Here is a 16,799-nt window from a genome sequence, read left to right on the forward strand (position 1 = left end):
GCCCAAACATGTTGTTACACAAATCATATTACATATATTAGCTTCTAGCACAAATAACGTATAACATACACAAAAAGATGCAACCTACACATGAAATTCAGCATAAGCAATTACATAAACTACACAAAAGTAAATATATCCTACAAGTGGTCATTAAATATTAACAAAAATATACAAAAACATATAGGTTACACTTTGTTAATGTTAAATACATATGTGTAGGTTATATATAATTGTTGGTACTGAAATAAAAGTGTAGCTTTATGTTTTTGTATAGTGTACATATTTTTATTAATATTTAATGTGCACATGTGTATAATATATTCATTTTCCATGTAACTTATATAAATATATATATAGGGGTGGGATCTTGTGAAAACTCCTTTTAAAGAGAAAACTTAAAATCTATTTTTAACTTTTTTTTAAAATTTTTTTTGAAGTTTCTTTTTTTTTTCATTGTTCTTATATGTTGTTATTGGTTCAAAAAAAACCTTGTCGGTAACCTCGTCGTTGTAGTGCACATGTGTAATAATGTGCCTTGCATATATGCAAAAGTGTTTGTATTGCATAAAATACAACACTATTACACATATTTGATACACACGATTGTATATATGCAATATAAGACTAATACGAACATCGAATACACATTAGTACGTTTGTGTAGTACAACATTAACGCACATGTGTACTATATCGACTTTTATTTTATTATTAATTTTTTTTCCATATAATACAACACTACTACACATATACAATACACAAATAATGAATATATGCAATTAAACACTATTAAACTTAAAAATACATAGTAATACAGATGTGTATTACAACGGTATCACACAGTAATACGTATGTGCATTACAGCGGATTTTATTTATTTATTTATTATTTATTATTTTTTTCGAGCAAAGGGTAAGAAAATATAAGAATAATGGCAAAAACAGAAATTTGAAAATATTGGTTTGATTTCACGGTTGTTTTACTTTAACTTTTGGCATGCCGATTTCAACTTTCAACGAGGTGATTTCGATTTTCGATGATAAAAATACATTGCTAACGGTTTTGCTCACGGTTTAATTTAAAACCATCAAAACCGACCGCAAAATGTTGTTTTTTTAACTGGAAAAACTATAATAGTATTATACTCAAATTACAGATAATAAAATGTTCATTTTTATGGTGCAATGCTTTATAACAATTATAAATGTATAAAAAAGTTATGACCGTTCAAATTTCGTGACGAGAAATTAGGTTAAAAGTGAAAATAAAAAAGGGTACATAGGTAAATATTAAAAGTAATAGTTGTAACTATTATTTAATTTTACAAAAGATGATTAAAGTTAAAGGTGCAAAATTGTAATTATTTTTAATGATTTGAAAGTATATTTATCCTTCAAAAGACCATAGTACCCCTTTCAACATGCTTTCTTGGGTTGTAGCTTGTGTATTGAATTTAGTATTTTAATTAAAACTAAAACGTTTTAATTTGTCTATGTCTCATCTATTATATATAGTATAAATAGACGAGGGAAACATGTTAGTTTTTCAAAAAAATTTTAGTTTATATTTTGAATTATGATTTTTTAATTCTTTTTTTGAAATCTTTTATTTGGATTTTTAGTGTGGCTACAAATTAATCCTTCTCACACTTCTCATTTTTTCTCCCTTTAAAATTTAACTTTTCCCTATATATTAATACATTAATATCAGTTTTGAATTCAAAAATATCATTTTTGACTTTAAAAAGTCAAATCTTTACTTTATTTTTATTATTTGAATTATCATGTATTGCATGGGTTCTAAAGCTAGTTTACTTAATATTGCGTCATGTATTAGCCCAATTTATTTGATTTAATTAGAGTAGTGCAGTTTACTTGATTTACTTTATTTTTATTATTTGAATTATCATGTATTGCATGGGTTCTAAAGCTAGTTTACTTAATATTGCGTCATGTACTAGCCCAATTTACTTGATTTAATATTGAGTCATTTTTATGATTTTTTAATTCTTTTTTTGAAATTTTTTGTTGGGTTTTTTAGTGTGGCTACAAATTAATCCTTCTCACACTTCTCATTTTTTCTCCCTTTAAAATTTAACTTTTCCCTATATAATAATACATTAATGTCAGTTTTGAATTCAAAAATATCATTTTTGACTTTAAAAAGTCAAATATTTACTTTATTTTTATTATTTGAATTATCATGTATTGCATGGTATCTAAAGCTAGTTTACTTAATATTGCGTCATGTACTAGCCCAAACATGTTGTTACACAAATCATATTACATATATTAGATTCTAGCACAAATAACATATAACATACACAAAAAGATGCAACCTACACATGAAATTCAGCATAAGCAATTATATAAACTACACAAAAATAAATATATCTTACAAGTGGTCATTAAATATTAAAAAAAACATATAGCTTACACTTTGTTAATGTTAAATACATATGTGTAGGTTATATATAATTGTTGATACTGAAATAAAAGTGTAGCTTTATGTTTTTGTGTAGGGTGCAGATTTTTATTAATATTTAATGTGCACATGTGTATAAGATTCATTTTCCATGTAACTTAGATATATATATATATATATATATATAGGTGAGATCTAGTGAAAACTCCTCTTAAAGAGAAAACTTAAAAACTCTTAAAAACTAACAAAAAACTATTTTTAACTTTTAAAAAAAAAAATTTGAAGTTTCTTTTTTTTTTCCTTTATTCTTATATGTTGTTATTGGTTCAAAAAAAAAACCTTGTCGGTAACCTCGTTGTTGTAGTGTACATGTGCAATAGTGTGCGTTGCATATATGCAAAAGTGTTTGTATTGCATAGAATACAATATTATTGCACATATTTGATACACATAATTGTATATATGCAATATAAGACTAATACGCATATCGAATACACATTAGTACGTATATGTAGTATAACATTAACGCACATGTGTACTATATCGACTTTTATTTTATTATTAATTTTTTTCATATAATACAACACTACTACACATATGCAATACACAAATAATGAATATATGCAATTAAACACTATTAAATTTAAAAATACATAGTAATACACATATGTAATACAACGGTATCGCACAGTAATACGTATGTGCATTACAGCGGATATTTTTTTTTATTTTTTTTATTTTTTTCGAGCAACGGGTAAGAAAATATAAGAATAATGGCAAAAACAGAAATTTGAAAATATTTTTTATTTTTAATTAAAATTAATTCTTTACGAGTTTTTAAGTTTTCTCTCTAAGATTAGTTTTCTCTTGATCCTCTTCATATATATATATATATATATATATATATATATATATATATATATATATATATATATATATAGACACACACACACACATAACCTATAGAGGGATTGGTTAAAGTAAAAAGATATAGTTTTCTAGGAAAAGTGTAACATTCGTTATTTTTCAAACCCAAAAACCCGACCCGTTTTGAATTTTTGGTTTTTATTTATAAAGAATATATGTAAATATTATTATATTCTCAAGTTTCGTTCCGTTGTTCATTTATTATTATTCCTGATGATTTAAAGTTTATTGTTCGTTAGTTTTATACTACTTTTATTCAATTAATGAAACCCGGAATATAGGGTTTTAAATGTTTAAACGATTCGGGTGTAATACAAAAAGTATAAAAGATTATAACTTATCACTTCATTTATATACATTTCAAAGTTTAAGGTCTAAAGTCGTAAATACATATTAAATCTGGAATTAAAAGAAGATAGAAACTTGAGGGGCCTGTTTAGTAAATTTATTTAAATTATATTATTAATAAAGGGTAAGGTTAAAATGAAAACCCACTTGAGTTGTGAAAACCTGCGAAAACCCTACGTAACATCGGTTTTTTTTTTTTTTTTTGTTACATGTAATATATGTTGTAACATTTAATACAAAACATCGAAACATCAAAAAAAAATGTTTTGCTATTTTTTAACATTTTTTTACTAATTTTTATATATATTTTCAGGAGAGATAAAAAGTTATATTTATATTTATATTTTTTATTCACTTTAATTGTGGACCACAAGATTTAAACATTAATTAAAAAAAAGTGGTTGAGAATGGATTTCTAGAGTTTTCACAACTCAAGTGGATTTTCATTTTATACTTAGCCTATTAATAAATCCCAAACCACCAGCCCCAACCCCACGCTTTATCGTCACTATTATTCCGGCCGCCGGGATATTGGCTCCGGCGAGCCCGTAAACACCTTAAATCTCGTTAATTAACCAATTTAATTATTATAATATCTTTAACCATCGAGTTTATAATATAATCAATATATTAATTGTGATTTAACAACCAATATCCGTCGATTTAGCCGTGCGACCCGCCGGATTATTAGGTGCGACCAACTCGTTGTAATTAACCTGTAATTGACACAATTAATAGTATAAATAGGACACTCCAGTAAGCATAATCTCACACTCAATACCAATTAACATTAAACTTACACTTATAATCCGAAATCTTGAAATATCCGATCGTTCTCCGGCCACGACGTTCTCCCTTTTTCCGGCACCCTTCGAGGTAATACTTATATGGTTTTCATTCGCGAAGTAACATATAAAACAAACCCCTAACAATGATTTACAAACCTGGAACCATTGGAGCGATTTTGAATCTAGGTGAAGAAGATGAGTAGGAGTTGTAATATAAATAAATTTGTTTATGATATCATACTAAATAACATTCTAGTGCAGATGGTTGATTTACTTGTTTGTTACTCGGAAGACCCGAGTTCGAAACCCAGGCCAGGCTATTGATCTTTCTATTTTTTTTAAACAGTTTTCATTAATTATAATAATCAACAAAATTAATTAAAAATCATAATAAAATAAATAAAATTATTTTTAACCAAATAAAAATTTTATAAAATAAATATAAATTATATTTTACCACTTTTCATACAAAACCGACATCCAAACTCGTTAAACCGCCAATTTTAATTTGTTTCCGTTAATATTAATTCGTTAACTTTAATTATTTAGATATTCGTTAAACCGTTAAAAAAATTAGTTTTATGCTCGTGTTAATGTTAACCCGCCAATTTTAATTTGTTTTCGTTAATGTTAATTCGCTAACTTTAATTATTTAGATATTCGTTAAACCGTGTCTTGAAAATACCATATTACCCGTATTAATGTTAGGTTATTAGCCAAACGTTATTAAAATATTATTAAAATAATATAAACGTTAATATTATGACTCTTCTTCGTTAACATATTTATATTTGTTCAAAATAAAATTTTCATTTAAAATTTGTGTCATTCATATTAGCATTAAGTCATAAATAATAAACATCGTTACGAATTCATTAAACTATAGTTGTAAATTTTAAAAGTTTAAATATAATATAAAATGCTAAATAGAAGTTTCAATAAAATAACACATATTCTCAACCAATAATTTACTTATATTACCCCGTTAGACAGTCTTTAAATTTTTCATATTTATTCTGTTTATTGTTCGGGATGTTTAGTTGCTACGATTTCGTATTATGCTTTTGGTTTATTTTTCAAGTTTATCTTCGATTTCGAGGTGAGTTTCTCACACCCCCTTTTTAAACGTTTTTATATTTAGGGGTAGTATATGTATCCTATCAACTTCAGGATTTATAGTTTTTCTTACAAACTACAATTCATATCATGGACTTGTGTGCTTACTTGCTTATTTGTTATATACGTGGATTTCAAGTGGTTTCCTCAATAAGTATGATCATACGCCCCCCCCCCCTTTGCACTCAGGTCCATTTGTATCAAGTGAAAAAGGGACCTCATATCCGAGTACGTTGGTAGCCCCAACTGGAAAGGACCTTTGTTTGTTCTTTACACTCAGGTCCATTGCATCGAATGTAAAGAACCCTTATGTGCTCATTTCACGAGTTTCATGGAATTGTATAATTTTTACGTATTATATCAAATTATGGGATTCTCACCAGCTATGTTCATAGCTGACTTTATTTTATACATATGCTACAGGTATAGAGATATGAGGATGAAGGTTAGAAGACACATAGTATGCTTATAGGATATTGAAAGAACAACTTATTGTTTCATTTATTTATTTGTTTACAACTTGTATTATTTGATAAACTTGTGTAACATGATGATTTAAATAAAATAATGTTATTATGGTCACCTAATAGTGTCACGTGTGTTTGAGCAATTTGTACGTCACACTCAGGCATTTCCGCTTTAGCCGGGGTGTTACAAAAAGTATGAATAGATCTAGGCCATTGGATTTAGGATCTAGAATTTAGGCTAAATAGTTTCATAACTTCAAGTTTTATGTCCTTCTTACTTTCTTAGAAAATTGTTTATTTTTATTTTAACCATTTTATATATATACACACACACCCCCGCACGCACGCACACACACACACACACATATATATATAATTATATACACTAGACGGGTGGCCGCACGACGCAACGAGAAACACGAACTGGTTATTCGTTTGATTTCACGGTTGGTTTTACTTTAACTTTTGGCCTGCCGATTTCAATTTTCAACGAGGTGGTTTCGATTTTCGATGACAAAAATACATTGCTAACGGTTTGGCTCACGGTTAAATTTAAAACCATCAAAACCGACCGCAAGATGTTGTTTTTAACTGAAAAAACTATAATAATATTATACTCAAATTAAAGATAATAAAATGCTCATTTTTATGGTGCAATGTTTTATAAAAATTATAAACGTATAAAAAAGTTATGACCGTTCAAATTTTGTGATAAGAAATTAAGTTAAAACTGAAAATAAAAAAGGGTATATAGGTAAAATATTAAAAGTAATAGTTGTAACTATTATTTAATTTTACAAAAGATGATTAAAGTTAAAGGAGCAAAATTATAATTATTTTTAATGATTTGAAAGTATATTTATCCTTCAAAAGACCATAGTACCCCTTTCAACATGCTTTCTTGGGTTGTAGCTTATGTATTGAATTTAGTATTTTAATTAAAAAGCAAACGTTTTAATTTGTCTATGTCTCCTCTATTATATATAGTATAAATAGATGGGGGAAACATGGTAGTTTTTTAAAATTTTTTGTTTTTTATTTATATTTTGAATTATAATTTTTTAATTCTTTTTTTGAAATCTTTTATTGGGATTTTTAGTGTGGCTACAAATTAATCCTTCTCACACTTCTCTTTTTTTCTCCCTTTAAAATTTAACTTTTCCCTATATAATAATACAAATATCAGTTTTGAATTCAAAAATATCATTTTTGACTTTAAAAAGTCAAATCTTCACTTTATTTTTATTATTTGAATTATCATGTATATGCATGGGTTCTAAAGCTAGTTTACTTAATATTGCATCATGTACTAGACCAATTTACTTGATTTAATTAGAGTAGTGCAGCTTACTTGATTTACTTTATTTTTATTATTTGAATTATCATGTATTGCATGGGTTCTAAAGCTAGTTTACTTAATATTGCGTCATGTACTAGCCCAATTTACTTGATTTAATATTGCGTCATTTTTATGATTTTTTAATTCTTTTTTTGAAATTTTTTTGTTGGGTTTTTTAGTGTGGCTACAAATTAATCCTTCTCACACTTCTCATTTTTTCTCCCTTTAAAATTTAACTTTTCCCTATATCATAATACATTAATATCAGTTTTGAATTCAAAAATATCATTTTTGACTTTAAAAAGTCAAATCTTTACTTTATTTTTATTATTTGAATTATCATGTATTGCATGGGTTCTAAAGCTAGTTTACTTAATATTGTGTCATGTACTATCCCAAACATGTTTTTACACAAATCATATTACATATATTAGGTTCTAGCAAAAATGACGTATAACATACACAAAAAGATGCAACTTACACATGAAATTCAGCATAAGCAATTATATAAACTACACAAAAATAAATATATCTTACAAGTGGTCATTAAATATTAAAAAAAAATATACAAAAACATACAGCTTATACTTTGTTAATGTTAAATACATATGTGTATGTTATATATAATTGTTGATACTGAAATAAAAGTGTAGCTTTATGTTTTTGTGTAGGGTGCATATTTTTATTATATTTAATGTGCACATGTGTATAATATATTCATTTTCCATGTAACTTATATATATATATATATATATATATATATATTTATAGGGGTGGGATCTTGTGAAAACTCCTCTTAAAGAGAAAACTTAAAAACTCATAAAAACTACAAAAAAACTATTTTTAACTTTTTAAAAAAAAATTTTTTTGAAGTTTCTTTTTTTTCATTATTCTTATATGTTTTTATTGGTTAACAAAAAAAACCTTGACGGTAACCTCGTCGTTGTAGTGCACATGTGCAATAGTGTGCGTTGCATATATGCAAAAGTGTTTGTATTGCATAGAATACAACATTATTGCACATATTTGATACACACAATTGTATATATGCAATATAAGACTAATACGCACATCGAATACACATTAGTACGTATGTGTAGTACAACATTAACGCACATGTGCGCTATATCGACTTTTATTTTATTATTAATTTTTTTTCCATATAATACAACACTACTACACATATGCAAAACACAAATACTGAATATATGCAATTAAACACTATTAAACTTAAAAATACATAGTAATACACATGTGTAATTCAACGGTATCGCACAGTAATACGTATGTGCATTACAACGGATTTTTTTTATTTTTTTTTATTTTTTTCGAGCAAAGGGTAAGAAAATATAAGAATAATGGCAAAAACAGAAATTTGAAAATATTTTTTATTTTAATTAAAAATAATTCTTTAGGAGTTTTTAAGTTTTCTCTTTAAAGATGAGTTTTCTCTTGATCCTCTTCCTATATATATATACACACACATAGATCCCTATATAGGGTTAAATTAAAGTAAAAAGAGATAGTTTGTAGGAAAAGTAAGAATAGATCTAGGCTCTTGGATTTAGGATCTAGAATTTAAGCTAAATAGTTTCATAACTTCAAATTTTATATTCTTCTTACTTTCTTAGAATTTTTTTTTATTTTAACCATTACACACACACACACACATATATATACATACTAGACGGGTGGCAGCACGATGCAACGAGAAACACGAACCGGTTATTGGTTTGATTTCACAGTTGATTTTACTTTAATTTTTGGCCTGCTGATTTCAATTTTCAACGAGGTGGTTTCGATTTTCGATGACAAAAATACATTGCTAACGGTTTGGCTCACGGTTTAATTTAAAACCATCAAAACCGACCGCAAAATGTTGTTTTTTAACTGAAAAAACTATAATAGTATTATACTCAAATTAAAGATAATAAAATGCTCATTTTTATGATGCAATCTTTATAAAAATTATAAACGTATAAAAAAGTTATTACCGTTCAAATTTCGTGGGAGGAAATTAGGTTAAAAGTGAAAATAAAAAAAGGGTATATAGGTACAATATTAAAAGTAATAGCTGTAATTATTATTTAATATTACAAAAGGTGATTAAAGTTAAAGGAGCAAAATTGTAATTATTTTTAATGATTTGAAAATATCCTTATCCTTCAAAAGACCATAGTACCCTTTCAACATGCTTTCTTGGGTTGTAGTTTATGTATTGAATTTAGTATTTTAATTAAAAGCAAACGTTTTAATTTGTCTATGTCTCCTCTATTATATATAGTATAAATATACATAAAATATACTCAATTTATCTTGTGTAATAAGGCCAATTTTACATGTGTATTTTAATATTTGTATCGATTTTATATGTATATATAATAAGAGTCAGGTTATTCTATAAAGTAGAACAAAAATAGGAAGAATGAGAAAGATTTATGACAAAAAAACACTTAAAAAATAAAAAACTTAATAGAAAAATCATGAATCAAAATTAAAAAATAAATAAATAAAAGTAAAAAAAAAACAAGAATGTTTCCCCATCTTCCTCGTTCTCAAAAAAGAAAAAAGAAAAGAAACAAAAAACACAATGTTGAGGAAAAAGATCATTGTGTTTTTTATTGATCATTATGCCTTTTATTGATCATTGGGTTTTTTATTTATTTTATTCATTGATTTGTCTTATTTTTTTTGCATCGTGTCTTTTTTACTTGATATTGTATTATATTACTCAAAATTGTGTTATAATTTGTTTGACACTGTATTATAATCTGCGATCTATTGTGTCTTTTTTTTTTATCTATAATTGTGTTTTTTTTATTTATTTTCGTCATTGTGTTATTTTTCTCAACATTGTATCTTTTTAACTCGAAAGACGGGGGAAACATGTTAGTTTTTAAATTTTTTCGTTTTTTATTTATATTTTGAATTATGATTTTTAATTATTTTTTTGAAATTATTTTGTTGGGTTTTTTAGTGAGGCTACAATTAATCCTTCTCACACTTCTCATTTTTTTCTACCTTTGAAATTTAACTTTTTTCTATATAATAATACATTAATATCAGTTTTGAATTCAAAAATATCATTTTTGACTTTAAAAAGTCAAATCTTTACTTTATTTTTATTATTTGAATTATCATGTATTGCATGGGTTCTAAAGCTATTTTACTTAATATTGCGTCATGTATTAGCTCAATTTACTTGATTTAGTTAGAGTAGTGCAGTTTACTTGATTTATTATTTTTTTCTTTAGAACGACGACTTTCTTTTATTTAGGCTACCACACTCTTCAAATTTGGAGAGCCCCGATATCCCACTATGGCCAGACTATGTTGTCTTAACAGGGCCCACGCTGGCTTCGGGCTTGGGCGTTCCCCCGAGAAACCATACTGCAGACTGCCACTTGACAATCGTTGTGCCACCACAAGAGCAGAGCTCTCTTGCGTAACACACGGTGGGACGAAAACCCGGGTGGGCTCAGACTTCAAACTAAAAACATTTACACAAGGCTTAGCTCAAATCTTTCATTATCAATATCCACCAAAATATGACACAAGTGAGATTCGAACCTGAGTCTTCACTGAAAAACCCAAGCCTTCTACCACTAGGCTAGAAGTGAGGCTTGGGTTACTTATAATATAACTTAAATTAATTACTTATAATATAAATAATAAAATGTATTTAGGAACAAGTATTTTATAAATATATTTATGGTCAACTATTTTAATATAATTATAATATAATCAAATCTTAGGGTCTGGTTTGGTTTTGTTCGCCCGTTTTTTAGAAAATGTTGGCTATAGTTTAAAAAACAAAAATTTTAACCGGACAACTAATAGTTAAAAAGAAGACCATCCGTGAAAACAAACCGATAATCGTTTTGGACGGTTTCACGCTTTGAAACCTAAGCGCACATCCCTAGTTAAAATAATCCTTTTGTTTTTATATAAATCAATATGCATAAGTAATGCAAAATTTAAAAATAAACAAGATGACTGAAGCTTTTACTAACCGAGTAGCTTGTTAAACAAAACACGTCAAGGTAAGCTGACTCGTTAAACTTCAAGCCCGAGCCATGCCCAACCCAACCCAGCTCGGCTAGGTTAGGCTTGTTTACAACACTATAGGTAGAAGCATATAAGCCATCTAGACATAAAACATCAAGACACTTGATAAACTTTTGGTTACATAAGTAACATAACCCAATACCCCTAGAATATATATTTATTCCAAAATTCCATAATCTCTAAGTTATCTACCTTTTTCCAAATATATTCCAAAAACCAATAATCCCAGGTCTCAAAATCTATAATTATTTATTAACGTTAATACCATTCAAAAAAGAATATTCTCTTTGTATTTTACAACTGAACTATACATTCATTAAGTTACCTAATTACAAGTATTTAAAAACATCAACTACACTACAACTTGTATACCCCAAACATATTCAAATAATTATAAAAATCTAGAAAAAGTTACCTAATTACAAGTATTTAAAAACATCAACTACACTACAACTTGTATACCCCAAAATATTCAAATAATTATAAAAATCTAGAAAAAGTGGGAAAACTTTCTACTCTTCTTCTCTATATATACCCTGTTACCCCCTTCATCTTCTTTACCCCATCACACACAAACACACACACAGACTCACTTTCTCTAAAATGTCTTCATCTACAACTCTCTTCATTCCAAATGCTTCATGTGAAGCTATTAGCCTCCATCTCTTTCTCGGTCTCATCATATTCGTCTCGGTTTTCACTTTCCTCCTCAACCCTGGCGGTCTCGCATGGGCTTTGTCAAAATCCCGCTCAAAAATCATGATTCCAGGCCCGTCCGGTATCCCGATACTAGGGCTCGTGTTTGCTTTCACATCCTCTTTGACTCATAGAACCCTAGCTAAACTCTCTGTAGTCTTTAATGCTACACCACTAATGGCGTTTTCCGTTGGATTGACTCGTTTTGTCATCTCGAGTCACCCGGATACCGCCAAAGAGATTCTCAACAGCTCTGCTTTTGCTGACCGGCCTGTAAAAGAGTCCGCTTATGAGCTGTTGTTTCACCGCGCCATGGGGTTTGCACCCTACGGGGAGTATTGGCGTAACCTGAGAAGAATATCGGCTATTCATATGTTTAGCCCGAAGCGGGTATCCGGGTCAGGATGTTTTCGGGCTAAAACAGGGTTGAAGTTGGTGAACCGGGTTTCGGCTTCCATGAACCGTAATGGGTTCGTGGAGGTTAAGAAGTTGCTTCACTTTGCTTCCTTAAACAATGTCATGATGTCGGTGTTTGGCACATCTTATGATGATTTTGAGGAAGATGGTGGGGACGGGTACGAGGTGGAGAAGTTAGTGAGTGAAGGATACGAGTTGCTTGGAATATTCAACTGGAGTGATCATTTTCCGATCATAAGCCGGTTTGATCTTCAAGGAGTGAGGAGAAAATGCAGAGATTTGGTGTCTAGAGTTAATGTTTTTGTGACAGGAATCATTGACGAACACCGGGATAGAAGGGCGGTGAACGGCGGAGATGTGGTGGATTATGATGGTGATTTTGTTGATGTTTTGCTTGATTTAGAGTCCGAAAACAAATTCAACGAGTCCGACATGATTGCGGTACTTTGGGTACGTTTAATTTTGTTATTGGGTTACCCTGGATAATTAGCTTTTATTAGTTGGTCGTTAAAAATAAACTCGGTACTTTGAGTACGTTTAATTTTGTTATTGGGTTACCCTGAATAATCAGGCTTTTTATTTGTTGGTAGTTAAAAATAAAATCGTGTGTAGCTTATATAACGCACGTGTTAGTTGGATTTGGCAAAATGGTCCATAGGAAATCGGGTCGTTTTATATATATATAAATTTGTTGGGGGGTTAAAAAAGAATTCACTTTGAATTAGTATTTAAAAAAGATGTGTTAAATTTAAGTAAGTTTGTTTTATTTTGTAACATAAAGGTTTTATCTAGGTTAACATCTTAATTTTACAGGAAATGATATTTAGGGGAACCGATACAGTGGCAATTTTATTGGAATGGATACTGGCGAGGATGGTGTTGCACCCGGACATACAAGCAAGGGCACAATCAGAAATAGATAGTGTTGTTGGGTCGAGTCGGCCCGTATCTGATATGGATCTCCCGAACTTGCCTTACCTTCATGCAATTGTGAAAGAAACCCTACGTGTGCACCCACCGGGCCCACTTTTGTCATGGGCTCGCCTTGCAATCCATGACACCCAAGTGGGTCCGCACATGATACCGGCTGGGACAACTGCTATGGTCAACATGTGGGCCATAACCCATGATGAACAAATCTGGGTTGACCCAAAAAGGTTCAACCCAGATAGATTTATGAGCCAGGAGGTTTCGATTATGGGTTCGGATCTCAGGTTGGCTCCATTTGGTGCGGGTAGGAGGGTTTGTCCTGGAAAGGCAATGGGTTTGGCTACTGTTCAACTTTGGTTGGCCCAGTTGCTACAGAATTTCAAATGGGTTGGATTCATTTCCGACTCGGATCCGGTTGATTTGTCGGAGTGTTTGAAAATGTCACTTGAAATGAAGAAACCATTGGTGTGCAAGGCTATGGTTAGGGTTTGATATATGTTAATAACCATAGTAAAGTTTGCCATTACTAGTACGAGGTGTGATCTTGGAATTCAAAGAAGTTGGAGGGGTGGATTTGAAGTATGCATTTTGTACACAACGTTTTGTCTGGGACATATTAGATATATATGTATGTGTGTGTCCTTATATATATGTATGTCATATCATGCCCTGCCCCTTTCAAGTTATCACATGATGATGGTCTTGTTATGGGAGCTCTTTGTTTAGTTCAATTGTATTGTTTTTTTTTTCCTAGTGAATTGTCTTTGTGACCATAAATAGTAACTCATCTATGTTTGTGTACAAGATTCCTGATTATTTTTTTCTTTGAGCATGTCATGTGCTAGTATAAATGTTACACACTAAAAGAATGACGTCGATTAGTGGTGTAGAATATGGTCGTACAAATGTCGGCTATAAAGTTGATGCCGTTTTTTTGGCCTTTCTATATTTGTTTCATCATTATAGATATTCGGTACCATATTGTACGATTGGCTTGTGGTAAAGCAAAACAAAGCAAAAACGATTAAAAATAAGGGTTTTATCCCCGCTATTTGACCAAAGTAACACATTTCGTTCTTATAGATCTCTAGATTATTCACATTGGAATCATCATTCTCATTCTTATAATTTAGTTAAAAGCAGGAATGATGTGTATGCTCTCTTACTCCCGTAATTTTTGTGGACAAAATTCTTGTTTGCTTGAAATTTCCACCAATGTGACACAATTGTTTGACAATGACTTTTCTAGTAAGTTTCCACTTGAAAGTCGGGCAATTACTAACCTTGAGAAACTCGATTTCTTAGACAACAAATTCCAAGAAAATCCCTTTGATAATAGAGAAATTGATTATCATACGGCATTTTCGGTAACACCCTAGGTTTTAGTTCATATTATACCGAATTGGACGAATGTGGGTAACTAACTGACTTAAAATCATCCTAGAAATCTTTTTATGCAAATGGGAATGACAATTTGTATGTGAGTTTGGGTTGAATTGTAAGGATAAGCAATCCAAGTTGTATTGGGTAAAGATGTGCAAGATTGTGTTTGGGATGCAAAAGGGATCGATGGAGCTAGGTTCGACAAAAATACGGGTGATGAAAAAGAAAAGGAGGAAGAAGTAGAAATAAGATAAATGTGCCAGTGTTAGTTTTTGTTTTTTAAAGTAAAAGCATATAACAATCATTTCATGGTTTAACATGCTTCTAACGTCTAATGGTGAGAAATACCAAGCGTGGCTTGGCAAACAATGGGAGGCACCAAATTCGTAATGAAAAGAACTAACAATATGTGTGGAATAAGTATATCACACGACCATTCGTGTAATTTACTCAATTAGAAATAGAATGAAGGTATCAATAGCGAGTTTGCTTATTGACTCATATACCTAACATCTTATTCATCTTTATGCTTTGTACCTTATGCCATTTGCATTATGAAAGGCTATGCTCCTTCTTATTGTCAACTTCTTACATTGTGGTAATAACTTGTACAATCAAACCCTTATGGGTTTTGCCATATTCAATAAGTATAGTACAAATATATACTTTGTTGAATGCGAGAGCACAAAAAGGGTTCCTTTTGTTTGCTTTCACAAAAGATGCATTTGGGATTTGATCATCAAGAGATTCTCTCATCAATCCACAACACCACATCTAACATTTATTCCAATTCCCGGGTTTTATCATCTTCATATGTTAAATTCCCTGATCCATTTCTAAAGTTATACAACAAATTTAGTGATCCTTGCTACTACCATTGATGCAAATTGATTCTTGTCGTTTATGGTCTTTGTCTTTTTTTGTATTTATGACCCTTACTTCTTTACTTATGGCATATTATGTCATCTTCAAGATAACACCGACTTTATATCATGTTTCTAATACGTGTAAACGATAACTGAAAGGAGATAGCGCTTCAACCTTTGAATGCAACGCAATCAGGGGAATTCTTATGTTGCGTTAAATTGGCGATGGTTATCCGAACATATTCTATAGACAGTACCTTTCAAATGTTAAAACATGTTCATTCTCAAGAAGAGTTCTACGTTTTATGTTGTAACAAACTTTGATTAAATATGCTTTGCTTTCAATACTTGTCCTTATCAAGCATTAAATGCGCCACCAAAATTGCTTTATATAGTTTTTAGTTATGTAATATTGAGATGAAATAAGATACTTCATATTATAAATCACAAGCAAAACAAACAATATATATATATATATATATATATATATATATCTTTAAATTCGTATATTAACCACTCACAAATATCATTTTGTACCAAAGTAAATTATAATTTTAATATGATTCAAAAGTGATATTCCTTTTGTTAAATTAGTAGAGTAAGAAAATTGGAAAACATGCCTTGATGTGTATCCATCTGGAAAATTTTTAATTCGACATATATTTTAATAAATTTATTTGATTGTTATTTTGATAACTTTAGGCGTGAACTTACTTTTTAAGTTGGATTTTTATATTCATTTATACCTTTAATTTCTTAATAATATAAAAAGTAATAATTATTTTAGCAATATTGTAGTAGGGGTGATTAGAGAAACTAAAAACCAAATTATAAGGACTTTAAGAAGGATGGTATATATCTGTCTTGCTATTTTGTTAGGGGTAGACTTCAAATACTTTTGGTGGCCGGTGGATGTTACTATTATTTTGTATGGCTGCCAATAGATATATGACTCTATGGTGTTTTTATGTGCACTATCATACATTTTCATCATTTTATGTTATTGGTAGCCTATTAATCCAATGTTT

At 29.5% G+C, this 16,799-nt stretch overlaps 1 protein-coding gene across 1 annotated transcript; it reads left to right on the top strand.

Annotated features, from left to right (window-relative positions):
- Positions 1–12,051: 12,051 nt before the first annotated feature.
- LOC143557296 (cytochrome P450 78A5-like) lies at positions 12,052–14,277 on the top strand. The gene is made up of 2 exons (XM_077046402.1): positions 12,052–13,042; positions 13,406–14,277. Exons 1-2 carry the CDS (start codon positions 12,083–12,085, stop codon positions 14,012–14,014), a joined length of 1,569 nt encoding a protein of 522 aa, XP_076902517.1. The 5' UTR covers positions 12,052–12,082; the 3' UTR covers positions 14,015–14,277.
- The last annotated feature ends 2,522 nt before the right edge of the window (positions 14,278–16,799 follow it).

This window comes from Bidens hawaiensis, unplaced genomic scaffold (genome assembly GCF_021521415.1).
Source record: "Bidens hawaiensis isolate Kalapana, Puna unplaced genomic scaffold, B.hawaiensis_p1.1 tig00018875_1, whole genome shotgun sequence".
Classification (NCBI taxonomy): domain Eukaryota; kingdom Viridiplantae; phylum Streptophyta; class Magnoliopsida; order Asterales; family Asteraceae; genus Bidens; species Bidens hawaiensis.

Bases quoted from the DNA above. Each gene is read 5' to 3' on its own strand.
- LOC143557296 (XM_077046402.1), top strand. From the start codon at position 12,083: ATGTCTTCATCTACAACTCTCTTCATTCCAAATGCTTCATGTGAAGCT. The intron at 13,043-13,405 runs GTACGTTTAATT...TTAATTTTACAG, and splicing joins ACATGATTGCGGTACTTTGG to GAAATGATATTTAGGGGAAC.